This window comes from Homarus americanus, unplaced genomic scaffold, assembly GCF_018991925.1.
Source record: "Homarus americanus isolate GMGI-L3 unplaced genomic scaffold, GMGI_Hamer_2.0 scaffold6317, whole genome shotgun sequence".
NCBI lineage: Eukaryota > Metazoa > Arthropoda > Malacostraca > Decapoda > Nephropidae > Homarus > Homarus americanus.
The window spans coordinates 1,187,264-1,209,182 of NW_024730668.1; the positions used below are offsets into that span (position 1 = coordinate 1,187,264).

The following is a 21,919-nucleotide window of genomic DNA, read 5'->3' on the forward strand; positions in this document are numbered from 1 at the left end:
TATATATATATATATATATATATATATATATATATATATATATATATATATATATATATATATATATATATATATATATATATATATATATATGTTTATTTATATGTAGAATCTAGATGTTTAGTTTACTCTTAGAATCTACGCATTTAAGGTTGAATTCCAATAGATTTTGAGTACTTAAATTTGTTAGAATTGTAATAATAGACCATAGATTGTTTACTTATTAGTATAAATCTTGTTTATCGAATTTAATATTTTTACCAATTCACATTTAGGCAACACCCATTGAATTCTTATAGTCTGTGGCTTAAAATTGTTTTTTTTTTTTCCTTGGGATTGATGATCATTTTTACCAGCATAAATAATTTTTGTTGAACTTGCGACTGAAAAGTGCAAGGTTTTTATTATACTCTGTATGTATATATCGGACAACAGTTGTGCATTGAAACTAATGGGTTTAATTCCTCCCCCTCTCCCCAGGAGAGAGATTTAGATCGACAATGTGGGACAAAACCATATATGGCCCCTGAAGTACTCCTGCGTCCATACAGTGCAGAGCCAGCAGACATCTGGTCGTGTGGTGTTGTTCTTGTGGCTCTACTGGCAGGTGGTAAGTTGATAACTTCTCGTTATTTATATTTCATCAATGGGCTCCTACAATTCTGTACAGTTTTGTTTCTTTGAAAGTTGTCTATAAACTGATCCCTAATTTCTTGCTGTTTCCTAAGACTGCACACTTGCCATTGGCAGAGCTCATTGACACCTGCCCAGGTCCCTCACGGTTTTTGTAATCTTTTTAGCTTCACAATAATTGTCATACACTGAAGTAATGGTTATATGTTTATGAAACTAGAAAAGTTCTCGGCAAGCAGTAGGCATAGGTTATCAGTTGGCCCTAGAGAGAGGAAGGTGGTGGCATGCCAACTTAGTTTTAACATGAAGTTTGCAAAATGGGGACAGTGTAAAGTTGGCATGAGTCTCAATATAGAAGGTACTGTGGTGTATGGAAGTGTAGCAGCACACCTCAGCCCTCCCCAAAAAGATGTTTTAAAAAATTACACTTAACTTCTTTGCACTGAGGGGTTATGACCCTAAACCCCATATTAGAGGTATAATCAGAGACAAAAGTTCGCTCCCTGTGGTGAAACAGCCACGGTAATGAATCTCCGAACTGACTTTCCCTGACTGTTTCATCTCATTTGGGGTTGATGCTGCTTCATTTTGGACAAGAGTGAACTTTTGACCATGATTGTACCATATTTTACCTGTACTGCGCTTGGCTTATGTTAAATTTATCTTATATTACCTTATGCTTACTGTTGTATGGTCCCTCTTTATTTCTTGATATTAAAATATATACTGTAGATTATTTACAACACTTATGACTATAATGGGATAATATGCACTCACGGTCAGCTGCCTGTGTATGATTTGAACGTTCCCACATGTGGTACGTGTGTACCACAAAGGATTTTGATCTCCAAGGGGTTAATGGAAAATCTAATAAACAAAAGGGTGATGATATAACTCCTTGAAAGTCAGGGGTACAGTTAGATGGGTTTCATCTCCACGCTGCCTCTCTGTTGCCCTAAACCACTGTATCATCTGACCAGTGTTGCTACAACCTTTAGCCAAGTTGTCTTATGCTTTTTCATGATGTTAATGAAATTACAGTGTATTATATTTTATTAAATACCATTTTTGTTAATAGCTCTTGGACAAAAATGAAAATAATTGAAATAATTTTTTTTACTGGGAAGAGGAGGGAGGGGTTTCTGTATTTGTGGTTTGTATGTCTCAGTAGTAGTCACTCAGTGGAATGTCTGCCTCAGAAGCATATATAAGATGGCTATACATGTTGCCATTGTTACATGTACTGGAACTAACAGTTGTGGAAAAATCGATTAAATACTCTAGAGTGACTTAGAAATACAGAGAATATAATATACAGCTCCTCCCCGACTTACGACCACCCGCACTTACAACCTGCCTCGGTAGTACCAAAATTTTGTCAAATTACGTATTTTCGAGTCCCAATGTCAGTGGACTGACAAAATTTTCGTTTGTAATTCATTTTAAAATGGCTGGCAAGCTTAAAAGTGGGAGTTTTGTGGTGCTGAGAAGAAAAAGAGACACCCATTTTACATTTTCTATTTATTATTTAAGCATTTTCGAGTTGCGACCATTTCGACTTACGAACTGGATTTGGGTCCCGAACCCCGTCGTAAGTTGGGGAGCAGCTGTAATGTAAAACTATAAAAAAAATATATGAGCATAGGTGTGAATTTTGTGGAAGGTTAATGTAGGCAGGCAGTGGACAGTTTAATAGTATGTATGGTGACTTGGCTTAAGCCCATTTCAGTTTAAATGTGCACCTCACATGCATCCTTACTGTCGGTTTCCTTTTTTTCTTTTGGCCACCAATTATCTAGTTAAATTGAAGTTTAGCATAAAATAAGTATTCTGTGTAGCCACTCAGCATTGCCCAGAGGATGGTTTGAGGGAGGAAGGAGCTACTTTTTGGACATAGAATATATATTATTGTATTTCATAATGTTCTATGTATAATTTTTTAGTATAGCAGTTTTGATTCATTTTTGGCATACACAAAATACAGAATAATGAAGGACTGGAATCTATTCCCATTTACTCCATGTTAAATCTAGACCTGGCAGTGAAGTTTCTGAAGATGAAGTGGGTTTTGTGAACATATCCATTTTGTTGCCAGAGGTATAACTGTTTTATGTCCATAATTATACACAAGGTTCAGATAAGATTGATTCCATGGTAACCATGGCAGAATGTTACCGTGTGGCTAGGTTTAAATTAGGATGATATAATTCAAACATAGATGAGTGGTTTGAAATAGAGATATCTAACCTTGTTCGAATAGTGCGAAGTTTGCAATAGCAAGTAGAAATAATGAGGTTCTACCATATTGCTGAACTGTACATAATTATCTTGTTTGGTCAGGGTTTTGTGAAGATATAGTGCAAAAACTTTCAAACTGCAAGACAATGACATTTAATAATTATTTATATCCATTGATAGCAAATGATTTTACTCGCACTTGCACTAAAACTTCAATCTTTGAAACGTACAGTATATTGTTCCTAATTTTTTTAATAAAAAGAAAGGTACTGTATCCCTTGCTTAACAAATATTTGAGATAAAAAAATTTTGCTTTTATGAATTTCCTAAATTAACCCTTCATTTAATGAGCTTCCCTGCTTATACAAATTTTGGGTCCCAGCAAAAGATTCAAATCGTGCATCTCCGTGAGTCAGCTAGGGTGGCCATCTTGGAGAGATGGGCAGAGACGTATTCTCACTCAATGATGAGAACACCGCTCCTGCACTTGCCCTAGCCACTGTGTCTTTGGTACCACTATTCTCTTCCCCTTGTGGTGAGCCTTGACTGCCCTCCATTATGGTAATTGCTCCTGCCATTCGGTATGTTTGTTTTGAGGGTGGTGGTGTGCTTAATTTCAGTGCTTCCCTTAACATGGCTGGTGGTATTGTTACGAAGTTACTCATCATTGTGGTCACATCCCCTAACCACTTTGCTACCAGGCTGAGTTGTAAGCTATGTTATGGTTATTATTCAACGAATAATTTTCAGTAGATAAACTTTTTTCATATTTTTTTACATGGGTCACATCCACACAACCCTGCATACCGAATGGGCAAGGGGAGTAATTAAAAGGTCAAAAACATAAAGGAAACATTTCTTCATGCTCCAGCAAGAGTTAGCTGGCTGAGTGGGAAGCTACGTTTTAATTTTTATTCTACTTGTAATTTTTGGCACACAATCCTTCATATTTTCATCTAGATAGTATTTTATTAATGTTTTTAATGAGTTAGGTACCCTGTAGTAAATTAAAGTAAGTGGGTGCTATTTTTCATTATTTAGGTGTTTTATTTTGTTGTGTGTGGGCTGATTCCATGTTTTGTGGGGTAAAATACATTATTGGGACTTGATTGTTGTTGGGAACTTAACCCTATGTTTCCCATTTGTACCGTTATTCAAGATACAAAAATTTATGTAAGGAATTGTTTTCCAGAAACCAAACCTATTCGTTAAACAAGAGATATCTGTACAGTATTCTTTATAAAAAATAAATAAAAATAAAGGGTGTCCCATTAAAATTTGACATGTTATTATTGTCTACAGTATATTTCATCAAAATATTTGTACAATTAAATAATTATTTTCATTGTTAAATTGAAGCCCTGAAGATTTGAACCATTGAACGGATTCCAGGATTAAAGTATTATAGTTATTATAGTTTTAAAACCATTTTGGTTGCAAATGTGTACATGCTTTCACTGATAAATAATGAAAATTTAGTTAATTTAGATGCAGTACTTAAAGTAGAAAAGCTGAATGAATTTGACACTGCAAACATGCCTTTACATTCCATTGTATCTGAAAAATGGGAAGCTTGGCAATCCAAGGAGGGGTTCATAAGGTAATGTACTACAGGGGGGGGGGGGGTCCCTGACTTACGAACACCCGCCGATACCAGCAGGGTTAAACTTGAAATTTATAGTATTTTATTTGCCTGGTGACTTACTTTTACTTTCATTTATTGTATTTTGCCATTCTATTTTTTGTCTTAAATTAAGTGATTTTAGATGTATGTAAGGACTTAGGCTATGATATAGTGGGATTTTAAACATTGTTCTGTAAGTACAGTATGCACATAGCATGTGTTCTAACTTGCGTACAAATCCGACTTCAGAAAGTTTTGGGGACCCCCTAGATGGGTTAAATAAGAGAGCCGTGGAAGGAAATGGAGGAATCCATTGAGAGAGATGGGGAAGGGGTAATGGGAGTGGAGATGATGTGTAGTACAGGACGTTGAGACTGGTCAGGGCCACCCTAAAGAGGAAAGTTCCTCATGGGAATGAAACGAAGTCATGGATGCCGTTTCTGCCTCGTCTTTGGTGATCTAGCTGTGTGAGAGATGAAGGACGTCATAAAGCTAGATTACCAAAGTCAGGGCTGAAACTCAACTCTTCGATACTTGTGGTACAGTATTCTCCTTTCTGGATGTGTGAGTAAGGTAAGATGGACTAAAACCATTTATTAAAGGTGCAACCTGCAGCCATTTTTGAAGATAGAGATAGATTTAAATGTCAAGGTGAGATAATTTTGTATAGATAGTGCAAGTCAAACCAAGAAAGATGGTCGTCATCCTTAAACATTGGTGGATAATATTTTTCTTTACGTGCACTCAACTGTTCATACACAATGTGAAAATAAAATAGGGTATCTATCATAAGGTCAAAAGCATAAGGGATTAGAATTTTTTGCATGTGTGGGAGCTAGTACAAGAGAGTGGGACTGGTGTTCTCTTGTGGCTCTGCGGTCTCGGATGCTGGTGATCAGATTCCAAATTGCAATGCAGTACAGTACTGCATTTTTCTTTTATTTAATATTTTTATTTATTCCTCATTTACTGGTACAGCTTATATTATTTTATGTACAAAGAATAGCTTCTTCCACACTCAAACCATCTTCTGGGCAATGACACACATTCAACTGCTTATCCTGGTTGTGGTGACATTACAGCGCAGCCATGTGTGAAGTAGCCAGCATCTATGCAAATGGCACTGCAGGCAGCTGTGTTAATCTTTGATTTAGCCTTTCCTTAATAGTTTTAGCCAAATATTTTCATGTTGATAGTATTTTAATCAAGTTTTTAATGAGTTAGGTAGTAACTTACAGTAGTTGTGTACTATTTATCATTAGTTAGGTAGGTTTTTATTGTTTGTGAACTGATTTCATGTTTTGGGGGTTGATATTGGGATATTTTGTCATTGGGGAACCGAACCCTAGTTTTCCAGTGTTTTTCTGTTCAACAGGAAAATTCACCTGAAGAATGTTTATATTTGGAACCTAACCCATTCATATCTCGATATATATATATATTCACACAGGATTTTTCTCTTCGATGGGTTTTTATTTTTTTTTAAAGCAAAATATGTAGAGATAAATGAAGTGGTGATTCCATAATAGCCAGTTTATATGTTGGCCACAGCACGTGGCCATAAATAAAACTCCTCCCCCAATTATAACAATTTACAAAAATGTTGTAAAGAAAAGTCCCATTATTATTTAACATATTTAAAGAAAATATTTGTATTTTTAAATAATTATTTTTCATTGTTGAAATTGAAGCCCTGGAAATTCGAACCATTGAACGGATTTCAGGATAAGTATTTTAGTTATTAAAACCTGAGGACATTCTGAAGTCGGATTTGAACATGAGTTGGAACACATGCTATGTGCATACTGTACTGTATTTACAGAAAAATGTTTAAAATTCCACTATCATAGCTTAAGTCCTTATATACATCTACCTTGTTCTTGGTACTGCTTGAGGTTAGGTTTTATTGAACTATATCATGCTGTGGCCCTCTCGCATAAGTTTTCCTTTTCTACAGAGTATAATTCCAATAAAATATTTATTTTTTGTAAACTGACAAGTTGATTGATTGAAACATTGTTTTGCCATGAGTTGCTTGTTAGAACATTAGTCAAATTGTAGTGCATTTATTCATGGTAGAATTTCCATGGTGATTGCACAAAATTGCTAAATGATCTAATGCAAACCTAGAAGCCGAGCAAAGAAGAAAACTTTCAAAATATTCATGAGCCATGAAAAGTGATGATCATCATTTCTTCATATTTGAGTAATTTGTTCTATTTTGACAATCTAAAAGTTGAGCACAGCATCCCCCTCTCCATTTATATTTAGTTTATTATCATCTGGATTGATGGTACAGACATAAGTTGCACCCAATCCAACATTTCAAACTAGTATGTTAAATTATTTAAGTGTATCATAAGTTAGCTATTGAACACATAAAGAGTCTTAGTATGCAGATGCTTCAATTTGAGTATGCAGTAAACAAGTGGGTTAACAAAGTTGAGGGCCTAAAGAGGTTGTGAAGATGCTGGAGATAAGAGGTCCTTAGCGTGTGTATTGTTAACCATTGAACAAATAGACCGTGGACTTCATTACCCCTAGGATTTAGGTGATGAATTTGTTTATGAAATGTTATTCTTTTTATCAGGCAAATTGAGATTTTGTTTGAGGAAGGATTTGAACTGGTCCAGACTTGCAGTGAGTCAACAAGGTTTCTGATAGCTACTACAAAATGAAAATCAGAGAACCCAATGTTTAATATGATAGAATGTGTTTGGAAGTAGTTTTGGAGAGTAGTGTACAGTATTGCTGCTCTTCACTAAACTTCCATAGATAAAATCCATGACTGAAAAACACAATGTAATTGTAATTGTGTCAGGCAGTTAATGGGGACATAGAGGGAGTTGATGATAAAACATCTTTAGAATCTATTAAAGTTAAGTAAGCCTCACTTTTTATGAAGGTTGATAATACATGTACTTTTTTTTATGTATTGTTTACATTGTTGATTTACAAAATGGTAAGAGACAAATAAGAATGCAGTTCTGTGTTTTCAGCTTAGCAGGTTAAAGGTCACTTTGTGAAAAGAAACCTATTTCAAAATCTAACCTCCACATTAAGATGAACATCATTATATTAGTTTTACATCCATGAGTATAACAGATTGAAAGGAGTTAAATTGCCTTCAGCATTGAGGAGCTGTCTTCACTTCATGTGTGTTCATCTGCCTGATATTTGTGGTGCTGGTGAAGAGGTTTCATAACTTGGCTGCTCTGGCGATGAAGTCCTCTGGTGCTGGCTGGCAGCTGACTGAGGGACCTCCATCAGCAGTCGGCCTGAATCATCCTCATGTTCCACTGTATAATCAGTGGTGGGAGGTGTAGGTTGGCCAGGTGAGGCACCTGCTGGACCTGGGTTTTGTGGAAGACAGTCAAGGCTGCTATGTCATGGTACTTCAGGTGGTTCAGGTGTGAGGGGTTTAAGGCACTACCAACCAGCCACTGAGCTCATCTTTAAACTTTGTCCAGCTTTTGACAGGTCAGAGCTGCATATTTGAGATACAACTGAACTTGTGCGTTGTACAGCCTCATGACCCCTAGTTGGCAAGACTATGGCGCTGAATAAAGCTATTTGGTTAAGTGTTGGTGTCTATTAAATCGTACTCCATGTGAATGTCTACACCCAGGATTGAGATGTAGTCGAGGCGTGGGACGGTTACCCCGCAGAGGTGAACTCTGTTCTACATTGCTGCTGTTGCAGCAGGGGAGCAAAATACAGTATTACCATCACTTGTGCTCTATCTGGAGCACAGTTTACTTGCCAGCAGAGACCCCATTCTTGTATAATCTTGACTTGGTTGTTAGGTGTCTGGCCTCTTGTTGACTGTCCTCACGATTGTAAGAGTGAGGGAGGGTCCAGTCATCAGCGTAAGCTGACAGCTGTGGTTGTTGGTGCAATTCATTTATCTAAGTACAGTATTCTAACGGACTAGGCCAATAACTGATCCCTGGGACACTGATGCTCCTATTGGGTATTCTTTTGTCCACCCAAGTGAAAACTTTGTCTGGAGGCAGCTGGCTGGGCATGTGGAGCAACTGTCCTCTGTCAAGGACCTCTTGAGGCTGTTTTTAATGTCATGAGAGGCTAGTTCCAGAACCACATTGGCTGTAGGGCCAGGTTCATACATGACCTCTTGATCAATCTCCTGCAGTTGCCTTAATTTCCTGACCTGTGTACACTGGAAGTCCTGTCCCCGAGAACTTAAAACTGTCAACACAGTTGCAACAGTCATCTGCGGTGGAATTTTTAGTGGATAAATCACACACAGTAGTATTGAGCCAAGGGGTGGCCACTAATGCCGTCAATCCACTTTAAGTAGATCATAACCTGCAGCTGCATCGACCATGGCAAATTATTTACAAGTGCATGCAGTTAATGGTAATCAACGGTGGTGAGGTCTTCTTTTTAGTGACTGCATTGCCAGGTTGTCATCCATTATTTTGGTGGGGAGGTATGGCATACGTTGAGAGGCTGGACGACAGTGTTAATTTACCCATGGTCGAGTTTTCTCTGCAGGTCATCCAGAAGCTTAGCATGTAGAGAAATAGAAAAAAAAAGATTGGTAAATGATTAGCTCTGAACAACCAATGCAAACAAAAAGGCAAACAAGGTACAGCTAATTTTATAGATATTAACATTCAGGGACTTATTGTTGAAGTAAAACTTCACAGAATTGTTGGGTGCACCTTCACGCACTTGCTTGTAAGGGGCAAAAAGCTGGCTGCGTTAATTCCCGAGAAATCGGAATATATCGGAGAGCATGCAGCTGTGTGTGATGCCCTCTTAGTTTAGTACAGGAAGGTGGTAGGGGATTTAGAAAATAGCTGTCCTTACTTTTGTTTCTGCAGCATAACCCAAAACCATTCGAAATACAGCATCATGATTAACTTATATGTTCTAATCTACTGGTTAAGAGCTTTTTTGGGGGGGAGGGGGGTGTACAAATAATTTGTGTAACTGCCATTCTAGCAACTAGGGGCTATACTGTCTGGGTCAAAAGTTTGCTCCCGCTCAAAATGAATCGGCATTGACCTCAAATGAGATGAAACCGAGGATAAATCAGTTCGGAGACTCGTTACCATGACTAGGTTTCACCACGGGGAGCGAACTTTTGTCACTGACTGTACGTGTTTTGTTTATTTCCCATGAAGTAATGGTCACTGGCTTGTTTGTTCATGCTCATTCTTTCTTTATACCTTTGTCTTTCCTGGTTCATTCTTACTCTTTCATTTGAATTACATGCTGTGTCAAATATTGTTGTTTTTACTATTGTCATTTATTTTTGGAAGCAGTAGGCCTATATATTTTTAAGTACTTCTGCAAGTACTTATGCTTGTCATGAATGCTTAGCTGGAGAGGTATCCATGGCCCGTTTCATGGTTGTGCGAGATAATATTTTCAAGGAACTGCTACATTTTCAGAATTGCCCTGGGATGAACCAACTTTCTCTTGTCCTGAATACACAGCTTGGAAAGACAAGGATTGTCACTTGTTCACTACCACTCCCTGGACCAAGATTGATAATTTAGCACTCTCTCTTTTGAGAAAGGTATGATTTTATTTTTTTTTGCTTCTGTTTTCTGGATGCATTAGCAGTTCATTAGTCTCTTGTGCTGAATAAAGTGGTCTGGCAGTAGCCAAGAAAAATATAAGTGCCATCCCTGTAGTGAAGAGACTAATATTTCTATATGGTAGTTTTTAAGGTTAAAGAATGGGTTAGGAGTTTGCACTCAACCCCTGAATATATTAAAGCAGCAATTTATTTATTACAACTGGACTATTATAAAATGAAATTTGGGGTACCGTATATACTCGTGTGTAGCTCGAGTTTTTAAGACCAAATTTTTAGGCAAAAAATTGGGGGTTGACCTCTACATAGGTAATAGTTTTGTTAGGTTGAACCCGTGCATGATGGGAAGGGCGAGGAGCAACTTTTAGCTTCAGACATGAAAAATATTTACCATTTACTGCCAGTAAACAATGAAAAAGTAAAATATGTACCAATTAGTAATGAAAAGTTGTGCAGTTCCTTCAGGCTAAATTGCCTTACAACGTGCTTTCAGTAGTCTATGTTGAAGTTCTTAGCACAGGCTAATTTATCATATATACGGTATCACAGTACTCATTGTTCTACAAAAAATACCGGTAATAAAAACCTTTTCGATGTTTCACACTTTATATAATACCCGGTAATCCACTTCAACCTCCTATTGTTTACAACGATGCATGACGCGCCACCAGCTGTTGCGTATCAGCTAGACGGTACATGTGTTTTTCAAATCGTTTTCAGTTAAAAAACTGTTACATCACACGTATATTTTACCTTAACTGTGCCTGAATGAATATATTCTAGGAAATAAATAGTAGTTTTGCTGAAACGTGATGTATTTTAATGTAAAATAGGATAAAATACATGACGAAAACAAAAGACTTTACCTAACCTTCCGATGTTCAAGAGATGTTACTCGTTTTATTAATAGTTTTCGGTTAAAATACTGTTATATTACAATGATATTCTATTCATACTGTGCTTGATATAATACATTCACGGAAATGTAATATTTTTGCTGAAATGACGTACGTATTACAGTGGAAATTGGGATAAAATCGTGATGAAAACAATGACTCGCTTTCTTTCGTTCAAAAGATGTTACCGTAATCACTTTTCGAATGGTTTTCAGTTAAAAACTGTTGTATTACAATAATATTCCCTCCTAATTGACTTGAATAAATACTTGAATGGAAATCTACAATATTTTTGTTGAAACTACCCGCTTTTCAGTGTAAAGTGGCGTAATAATAAATGGTAAACAATTTGCCTTCGGCACTCAGTGTTTCAGGCACGGCGAGCCTCAGTTTATAGGACGTAGAGTGTTTTTACTGAAGGTTTTGTTGTTCCATTACCCTCAAAAACTTGGGTCGACCTATAAACGAGGAATATCATAAATTAACGATTTCTTGGTCAAAAAATCAGGGTCGACCTATAAACGAGGGAGGGTTATAGACGAGTATATACAGTATCACTCAACAAGCTTTTTCCATAGTTGAGGGAGGTGTGTAAGAAATGAGTTGTAACAGATGGAAGTTTGAGGTACCTTCAGGGTGTTCTTGCCCATTTTAGCTGGTGTGGTGACAATCATCGATTGTCCTGAAAGAATACTTGATAGAACACAGTTAAGCTGCTGCTTTCATGTTAATGGTATTTTAGCTGGAAGTACTCTTGTCAGTTATTGATCAACTGGCGAGCTTGATTGTCCAGCCTGTCAAGACATCGCTGGTTGGTTAGAGGGAAGGTCATCCAGGATAGAGTAGAGTATTGGAAAGTAGTTTACGCTTTAATGATCATGTGACCCTTTCTGTTATATTGAAGTGGGGTCTCAATCATTTTTTGGTCAAATTTGATAGATGTGAGTGTGTGTAAGAGTGTAAGTGTTATTTTGCATTGTAATATCTCCGAACTCGTACAGTATGTGCTCTCCCTCCTTACCCCTAGTACCCCCAACCCTCCCCCAAAACACAGAAGGACACCTACCCCAACACAGCCCTCCCCTCTCCCTCCTGCTCACTATTGAATACTGTACTGTACTTCAGTTTTACACTTCAGGGTTCACACCTCGGAGAGAGAGGATTGGCAACGCTGAGTGGTTAACTTAGGAGTGGGGCCACCTGTACATATATGGCATGGGTGATTGTGCAGTGAGGATTTATGATGTGGATGTATAGTAAAAATGATTTGAATGTTCAGTGAAGATGATGTGGATCTGGATATGTAGTCTAGCACCTGGAGTTTTAAACACCCTCTTCCGTTGAAGAGGGTCGTTGTGTTTTAACCTGAGTTTAAAAAAAATTGAGTCATGAAGGTCACCGCAGTACAGTATGTGACGGGGTGGAGTGGCAGTAAAATTAACTATTTCCGATATTGTAAATTAATTTTATTGGAATTAGTTTTATCACCACACCACCGGGCGTCAGTCATGTAAGTCTCATTGTAATTGTGTATCATAACTTTTGTTTTATTTATTTTTTCATAAATAATTTTCGATATGCTTTACTTATTTTATAATTACATAATTCATTATCAGTAATATGTTTATTATATAGTACACAATGTATTGCAATTTATAATATCTTTAGAGTAACCGAGTCACAACACACATGGCAACAGTATCCACCTGATCAATAAACAACGCAACTGCTCTATTGACATTTATTGAGGGCGGGGAACATGGTTTTCATCGGCATATCAGCTGTCTGCATTTTATATTTATTAACATTTTTAAATCTTATTTACTGAAACATACAATATTAAATATAGTTAATGCTTTTCTCACGAAATTAAATGTTAGTAATTTTTATTGTCTTTACGGCAAAGGCGATGAGCATATACTCCAGTAACATAGGTATACTGTGTTAGACAGACGACCAATGAGGAATAGAATAAAATAATAAATTCTTTAGACATTACCTTATTCGCTTCAGCACTAATTCAATCATTTCAAAACACATTTTAACAAATTATATGTTTACTTTACACATTGTATTGTTGTCCTTCCGTAATGTAACCGAGACAGAACATGTGATATGGCTGTTGTGTTCACATAATCAGCTGCTGAATATTGTCAACAAATTTGGCTAGTTAGCTTGTTTCTATGTACAGGTATTGTTCTCTATATTGATATCTTTCAAGGTACTTAACACGGACTTTCCCTTCCATCTCAGACTTTATTGCCTTTGGATCTTGGAGATCGGATTCTGGCCTTCTTGGACTGCCCATTTCCCTAATTAGTCTGAGTTGGTGAGAATTTACTGTATGGTTTGTATGTACTGTATATTATTATTATTATATATATATTTTTTTTTTTTACAGGTACTTAACACTGTACCAAGACACAGAGCAACCATAAGTCAGGTGAAGGTTCATCAGTGGTTTACCAAAAATTTCCACAAGATTACAGGTAAGGCATGTCTTGATAACTAGTCTGTTATGGCTGTAAAAGAAGTGTAAACATGTACAGTAGTTATCTGGTGCTAAATATTTTTGTATATTTCATAATCTTTCAGTTTCCACTACATATGGCTAGTAGTTTTCTTCCAAGTACATTTATTGGTTGTACGGTCAGAATGAATTGTGTGATTGTGTATGAGCTTAAATGGGTACAGTACTGACTTAGCATTACATACTCGGTGTGTTAGGATGAAAATGTCACTGATATGGAGTGAACAACTTATATATACATTTGTTATAAATTTCTAATTTGCCTGCACCAACTTTATACATCATTGTTTCCACTAATCTCAACCTTCCTTATTCACCAATCCCTAATGTGCACTAGAATTATACTTATGTTGTGTTGTAGTGTTTTTCAACTGTTATGATGTAGAGCCTTTTGTGTGTGTGTGTATGTATGTATACACATACATACATACATACAGTGTTTGTAGTTGTAATTGACCCAATATGTTTAGTCTAGTTGCCTTCAAATTTTTTCTTTTCTTTTTTTATTTCTTCTGGCGACTGCATTTGGGATCAGGGAGGCAGGGATAGGCGAGAAAATGTAGGTTAGTAGTCTACGCGGCTTTCTACAGTGAGCACCCCTGTTGCTGACCTCCCCACCTGTGACCCAGGCTTTTAAGCACTTGTGCAAGCATTCTGTTGTCTTGCAGAATAATGAGTGATTACAATGTTTTGTCAAGGGATGTACTAGTAGCTATTGCATCCCTATATAAAAGGCAAGACATCCAACAAAGTACATACATGGGAGTGTGTGTGTGTGCAATTGAATAAAAAAAAAGATAATTATGTATATCTATACAAAATTACAGTTGAAAAATAACTAACATAACTCACGGGTGGGTAATGGTTGGAAATTTCCCCACTCAGGCTAGAAACTATTTTGCGTTCATATTAAATGTCTGTAAATCATTGGAGAACATAGCCGTTTTTTGGAGTTCCATATACCGGGATGCGAGATAAATGGTCGCTTTTTTCCACACACATTATGCATAACAACAACAATAATAATAATGGTTGCCCCTCGTGTAACGAGGATGGCTGGCCCAAGGGCCGCCTAGACGTGAATTTGCTTAAGGTGTAGAAGCTATCACCAACACAACAACAACACCCTAAGTTGGCGAGTTGCATGACCCAGTGACAAGGAATAGTCTGAGAAGACTGGACAACTCGCCAACTGCAGTGGCTAACCATTACCCTGGAACACAATCTGCAAGTTGATTAACATTCAGGTTCTCAATTACTGCTGGGTAGACAGAGGCAAACGGAGTAAAGAAACTTGCTCATAGTTTCCTGCCCGGGTATCAAACCCGGGTCCGCTTGCTTGTGGGGCGAGCATGCTGACCATTACATCACAGGTCGCCACATTATGCGTGCGCACACACACATTTGCAATATTTCACCATTGTTTCATGTCATGTGTATTTTGGCAGGAAAGGGGAGCTGAACGAGTGGGAGGAGCTTTCAGGTACTATGTGACTCTGCAAATTATTAAGTGCAGAGTTTCACAGTGTCTGTGATCTCCCTCACATTATCCGACAGCAGATGTGCATCATTGGTAGAAAAGGATTAAGTGTTAATTCTAAGTTTTACAGGTGTAATATTGAATGTTCGGACAGGAATACAGGAAAGTGATTTATTTCAACTTTCTACCTCATCATATATTAATGAACCTTCCTGTGGAGCTGTGACAGGCACAGTTTTATTTGTTTTTTCTTAAGACGAGAGTGTATAGTTAAAGAAAACAGGAGGAACCCGCATTCTGGTGGCCTGTGGAGGTCTCCGGCAACCTTCATGTAGTTGAATATACAAATGAACAGGTTCCTGTTTCTTTAGCAATAAACATACATGCCGATTGATTTGATGTATGGGACAGTATACATTAAATGACTTTCTACTGTCCAGGTAATAGTCATCACTTAACACACTCAAGGTTAAGGAGTTGGGGTGACAGCCACACCCCTCATTGTCTAGATGCAGCAGCCTCCTCCTAGAGAATTTCTCTCTTTATACTGTATACTTGTACATTACTGGGAATCGGTGTATTAGGCTGATATGATTTACTTGGATATTGGCTAGGTTTCTTTTTCTTCACCTTTTTAAATCTCATTTCATTTCTCATAAAGGTATAAAATTATTACTGTTCTGCATGTTTTAATTTGTTAACTTAATTATTGGCTTATAATCTTTCCCTGTATATGTTAATTATTCGGCTTAAAATAACCTTTCCATCTGTGTTAATTATTGGCTTATAATTCTCTCGTGTTAATTATTAGGCATTGGGAACCATATTTAGCACACGGAAGGGACATGCATGTTTACCTAATAACAAACCTTTAGTTGCTTAGATTTATATCACTTCCAAAATGCTGCAGATTGAATAATAGATGGAATGGAGAACTGCACACTTTTTGGGGATGGATTCCCTTTCCTACTTAGTAAAGCCTATGGCTCTGCTTTGGTGGTTTAGCATTATGATGGGGGTTATGAGTCCATAAAGCTAGATTACCAAAGCATGGATGTGGGCTAAGTCAGCTACAAGCAAGCATTTAATTCAGCAGATGGATCTTGCACCAACAGACATGTTTAATCCGTGCAGGGTTTGGATGGAAGATATGAAAGTTTCCTATGGGAGCTGTGCTAATCAAGAATGAATTTGATTTGTAAGTGAAGGCTTGAAACTATTGGAACTCCAAGTGAAGAGAATGGCAATATCTTTGGTGATCTAGCTGTATGAGGGATTTAATGTCATATAGCTGGAACACCATGGGGCATTGCTGCTCTTGTAATCATCAATCATCACATAATTCAGTTGCAGTTGTAAGTGATATACTTTGTTGGGTAAACACCCTCCCCCCCCCTTTTTTTTCTTTATTTTGAAATTAGATTTCTTGATGCCTATAATCCAGATTATATTTTATTTGCAGGTTCAGTGCAAAATGAAAACACTACTCCATCTAGCAAAAGAGTGTGCAGCGAGTTAGAACGGACCAATACAGCTTTTGATGACATCTCCTTGCGTTTGGCATGTTCACAGCCTGAGGCGACAACCCCTGCTACTATAGATACTGTTGTTGTAAGTTAATTGCATTAAACAACCATTAAGGGTATAATCAGAAGACAATGTGAGGGATTTATATTCAGCTAGTTGCACACCAGATTGACAATTTCATCTGACATTTCAATCAGAATACCGTCCTCAGATCTGAAGGCATGGGGGATCTCGGAACGCTGTCCCGTGCCCCTTGTGTAGTGACAAGATTGCCAGATGACAAGGCAGTATTTTTTATTTTAATTTTTTTCACTCCCCTCAGATTACTGGTACAGTATTTTATTTATTTATTTATTTATTTATTTTTTTACGGGGATTATCCCACCTGGGGCACAGGTTACTGACCCACATCGAGGCCTGGGGGGCGAAAATGTAATACTGTAGTTATAATGTAATAATAATTCATAATAAATGAAATTTATACAGTAGAACATTCCAAGATAAGTCGCTTTAAACCGAGTTCGCACTAAATCGAAGTGTTGTTTCAGTGGAATAATTTAGATTGGTACTTCAGAGAAACACAAAATACTAAAAAGGCTGAGAGTCTACCCAGATGCACCTCAGCCCATCTAGAATAAACAAAACATTGTTTTTTGTAGTATTATGTTGAAGGCTGAAATTATTGGATGTGAAATTTTCTGTTTACTGGCAATCTGCTGATGGGGAGGGAGGGTGAGGTGAGGTGTTATTTTTGACAGTTTATGCCAAAGGTCTAATGCTTATTTATCTGTCCTTAAGAGTGACTTTAAGTTTTTCTCTTATAAGATGTCACGGAACTGACATGGGAGGATATAATTAACATTGCTGGAATTCTTATAAGATAGTGATTAGTTTGAATGTAATCGCTATAGTTCGCATTAGACATACAAATTTTAGTTCTAATTAATTTTATTACAAAGGGCTAAAAAAAATTATCTCGTGCAAAATATATGAAGTTTATATTCAAATTAATTGCAAGGATTCTAGCAATGCAAATTATATTCTAACCTTAGTCTGTGATATTATATAAGATAAGAATTTAAAGCCTATAACCACCAAACCCTGGCTGGAGAGGGAAGTGACGTGACAGTGACATGTTTGACAGTTGGCGCCGAAGGTCTAGTGAAGTGTTTATTTATGTCCTTTAGATTGAGTTTTTTTTTTTCCTTATAAAATGTCACAGAAGTGACCGGGGAGAATATAATTTACATTGCTGGTATTCTTATAAGATAGTGATTAATTTGAATATAATCATGCTATAGTTTGCACTTGACAAAAATTTTGGTAATCATTAAGTACATTATTTGAGTACATGTACAATACAGCTTTGCCCTTAGGACAGTGTAGCGTGCCCAGAGAAACATCAGGCTCGCGCAAAATAGGAAAGATTCGCTTTAAATTAAAACATTATACTTAATTGTGGGTGTCGCTTTAAATCCATAATCTTCAATTGAATCGCTCTAAATCAACTTTCTATTGTAATAAAAAATAATAATAATAATAATTATAATATTAATAATGATGATAATAATAGACATCCCCCCAAAAAAAAAATCAAGTGAGAAACAATATATGTATGTTGTGTTGTCAATAGTAAGAGAAACAAGTGAGACCCTGTAATTGTGTGTAAATGAGGCAGAAAGTCAGATCAGCAACCTGGTACTTGGTCACAATTTTTGTGATGCCATATGGCAGTAATCTCCCTATTAGCCAGAATCCCCAATCCCTGGAACTCTCCAATAGTTGGAATTGAAATCTGCTTGGAAAAAATCTGGGATAACTCCGTCCATTCCAGGTCTGCGAATGAGTGAGGATGAAAGCAGGCGCATTTTCTGAGAAAATATCTCCAACCCTCTCTTTTCTAGGCCTGGGAATAAATATTGCAGGAGTACTGAAAGATTGCATCATGCTCCAATGTGTGTCCACATGCCATGCGTGAGGGTGGCTTAGCTGCATGGATTGCTTAGTTCAAATTCTGCTGCTGTTGTAGTAGGTTGTTCCTATGCTAGCTGCTGTTTTTGCCTACAATTTGTGTTGTGTATTACTGTACCAGGACACAATTGGCTGACAATAGTGTTAAAGCAGTGTTAAGACATAAAAAGTTATTATAATTACATATTACTGTGCTGTACATTTAGTAAGTGGGAAACACTGGAGCACCTTAGCTTTTGTATTTATTCAAGACATCTTCAGGTCATGAGACCACCGATGCTCCACCCTAATATTGGGTGACCTGACATTGCATCAGAAGGTCAGTAATATGAGACCTCTAATCCCCCACCCTACTTCCACAGCAAATGAGAGAAGAGATTATATAATGGGTGACCTGACATTGCATCAGGTCAGTAACACAAGACCCAATAATCCCCGACTTCACTTCCATTGATAATGTTAAGATGTAAAAAGTTATTATAGCTGTGTCTATAGGAAATTTAGGGAGCTTCTGCCTTTATTGACAGCAAGAGGACCTTACCCTGAATGAAAGGAAGTGTGGCAGCAAAACATGGGCAGTTAGAGGTGGACATAAGTCGACTTGAGTGAGTTGGAATGAGAGTGGTGTGGTGGATGTACATTGTGATACTGAAAGACAAGAGGCTCACCCTGTTCAGCACTAAGAGTTTAATTGGGTATTGACAGCACTGGAGAAATCCTGTGTAGTGACAGGTTAGGATGGTTTTGGCATGTGGAGAGAATGAAGACCAATTGGACCAAGAGATGCAGGAGTCTAAATGTGGAGGGGAGGCGAGCTAGGTGTAGGCCAAGACGTGACATTGGGGAGAGGTGTAAGAAATGACATTAGAGTTAGAAACCTGACAGGAGAGACTGCAAGAGTCTGTGTAGCAAGGAGAACTGCCACCAGGTAACAATGACTAGCTCACACAAGTGTGGAGAATGGCTGTAAAATGATGCTGAAATTAGTCAAATAACATAACGAACAATGAAATGTTGAAAACGTCATGCAGCTGTCAGTCACAGCACCACCACCAAGAAACAGATGAAATAGATTATATAGTTATAGTACAACTGGTGTCATATTAGTTTGTGACTTTTTAATCAACTGGAGAGTTATATAAACCATGCACATACCTGCTGACAAATTAATTTGTAAATATATTACATTATATTTAGAAAATGTGGAGGGTTCATTTTGTTACTGCTTAAACTCTTGAGTGTCTTGGTTAGTTGAGTTTGACCATCCATCTCTTTGCATAATAGCAACCACAGTTAAGATCCAGTTAGTAATAATTCATTTTAGTTGATTGTCCATAGTATTATTGTAAAGCCATAACTTTTCATTAGATTTTGATAATGTGCATATTCAGAACAAGAATTTTATTCCACTATTCAGGGAAATAAACTAAAATCCAACTGTAGGTCTAGGAGATGCTATGAATTTAATTTAATTTTTAACCTTTGCAGGTTGGAGCAAATATGGATTTGGGAGTAGTAAGCTTTTCTCAGCCTGCACAGCCTGACCAATTGCTGCTATCACAATTAACCCAAGGAACACAGGCCAGTCAAACTCCACTACAACGCTTGGTTAAACGAATGACCAGAATACTGGTGAGAACTACTCTTGAAGACACCATAACTCATCTGGAGGCGCTCTTCAACAAAATGAATTATACCTACCGCTGTCTTACTGCTAACGTTGTGAGTTTAATGAAGTCTTCAGCTTATTCATTGAATGTGCTTTAATTTGTCTTGACTTTCATTGTGTAAAGATGCCTCATATAGTCCTTTTTATAGGTTATATACTGTTAGCATGATTGTCTGGTGCATCTCGTCACTCCCTGTATCTATGGTTAAATCAATATTCAATATTTTCTCCATATAATTTCTTAGTTTACTTTACCTTGTACTCGTAGTTTGAATCTGGCATTTGTATGGATATCTTGTTTACAAAATTTTTTAATTGAGTATTTTCCATAATTGAAAGCAAAGAAGCATAACATTAATCAGTGCACATGCACTATAAGCCTTTAATTTTGGAAGTTGAGAGAATGAAATGCCATGTAATGATTTCATTGAATTGGAATAAAAGAATTTATTTTCCCCCTTGCAGTTGACTGTTACAACATTAGACCGTCGTGGAGCCCAGCTAGTCCTGAAGGCCAGTGTACTAGATATGGGACAGCATATCCTTGTTGACTTTCGCTTGTCTAAAGGATGTGGTTTAGATTTCAAGCGTCATTTTCTACGCATTAAAGAAGGCCTCTCACACATCATTGTGAAAGGATCAGTGGCATGTAACAGGGCTTTGGCCACCAATATGCTTCCTGCATGATTACCAGTGATTGTTACCTTATCTTCATGATCAATTATTCAGTTAACTTTTTTAAATAGCGAAGTTTTGTGTGTGTGTGTAAGTGCATGCATGTGCGTGTGACTGAGTGTGTGCATATACAGTAGTTTTGACAAGATCCAGCTAACATTTTAGTTTTAATAAATCGGGAAAGCAAGATTAGAATAAATAATAAATTTAAATTGATGAAGTTACCTTTAGCATGGAACAAAAGCCAAAGTTTTTGGGCTATAATTTTTTTTTTAATAGACTTAAGGAAAGTTAAAAACTTACCAATAGATTAATGAACATTCATGTCCAGCTGTGGTAGGAATTAGTGTTCACATTGCCCTGCAAGATAAATGGGAGTGCCCATCACATGGTTGTGCTGCAGTTGTAAGAAGAGCCTTGCTCAGTCCAGGCCACTCTATACTCTTGCAGGCAGAATTCTAGTCTTTCACTGATGGGTGCTTTCTTTTTCATGGGTGTTTTCATCAAAATTGATTTTGTTTTACATTCCATTTTTGTGTAGACACTAGTGGTATTACTTAAGTTTTACTACTTAATATTGGCTGGCTTGAAAAATAAATTTTATTTTATCTTCCTGGTTTCTTTAACTTGGTGTTTGAATTCATCTCTGGTTACTCTTACAGCATTGAAACAATGGTCGCTTTCATATCCAAGAAAATTGTGTTTGAAACTAGATGAAAAAGGTAACCGTAATATTTAAATTATCTAGAATTGGGTAGGATCTTTTGCTTAGAGTTCATCTTGGCAGTAAAAATGTCTAGTACCACAATCAATAGACTAAGTACGGTAAAAGTCCAAAAATCCGGATGCCAGAAATACGGACCACCCGAGAATCCGGACTTTTGGAAAACTAATTACTATGATTATTATTATATATATATTTTTTTTTAGCGGGCTTTTGTGTGTATGTGCGCATGCGTGAGCGCCACAGCTGCACAGCGACAACAAGTGACCACGTGGTCGCCACTTTAAAACGAGCAATCAAACTGTGACAACATACTGTATATACAGTACTCATCTATAACCCCCCCTCGTTTATCGGTCGACCCTGATTTTTTGACCAAG

At 37.1% G+C, this 21,919-nt stretch overlaps 1 protein-coding gene across 2 annotated transcripts in view; it reads left to right on the forward strand.

The window, feature by feature from the left end:
• LOC121867162 (serine/threonine-protein kinase grp-like) overlaps nucleotides 1-21,424 on the forward strand; it is a 47,375-nt gene extending 25,951 nt beyond the window's left edge. For both annotated transcript variants that reach the window (XM_042366926.1, XM_042366927.1), the window contains exons 6-11: nucleotides 481-610; nucleotides 9,919-10,046; nucleotides 13,365-13,452; nucleotides 16,436-16,584; nucleotides 19,960-20,193; nucleotides 20,606-21,424. In XM_042366926.1, coding sequence (XP_042222860.1) covers nucleotides 481-610; nucleotides 9,919-10,046; nucleotides 13,365-13,452; nucleotides 16,436-16,584; nucleotides 19,960-20,193; nucleotides 20,606-20,827 — 951 coding nt within the window. In that variant the 3' untranslated portion in view covers nucleotides 20,828-21,424. The remainder of the gene's footprint in view (nucleotides 1-480; nucleotides 611-9,918; nucleotides 10,047-13,364; nucleotides 13,453-16,435; nucleotides 16,585-19,959; nucleotides 20,194-20,605) is intronic.
• The last annotated feature ends 495 nt before the right edge of the window (nucleotides 21,425-21,919 follow it).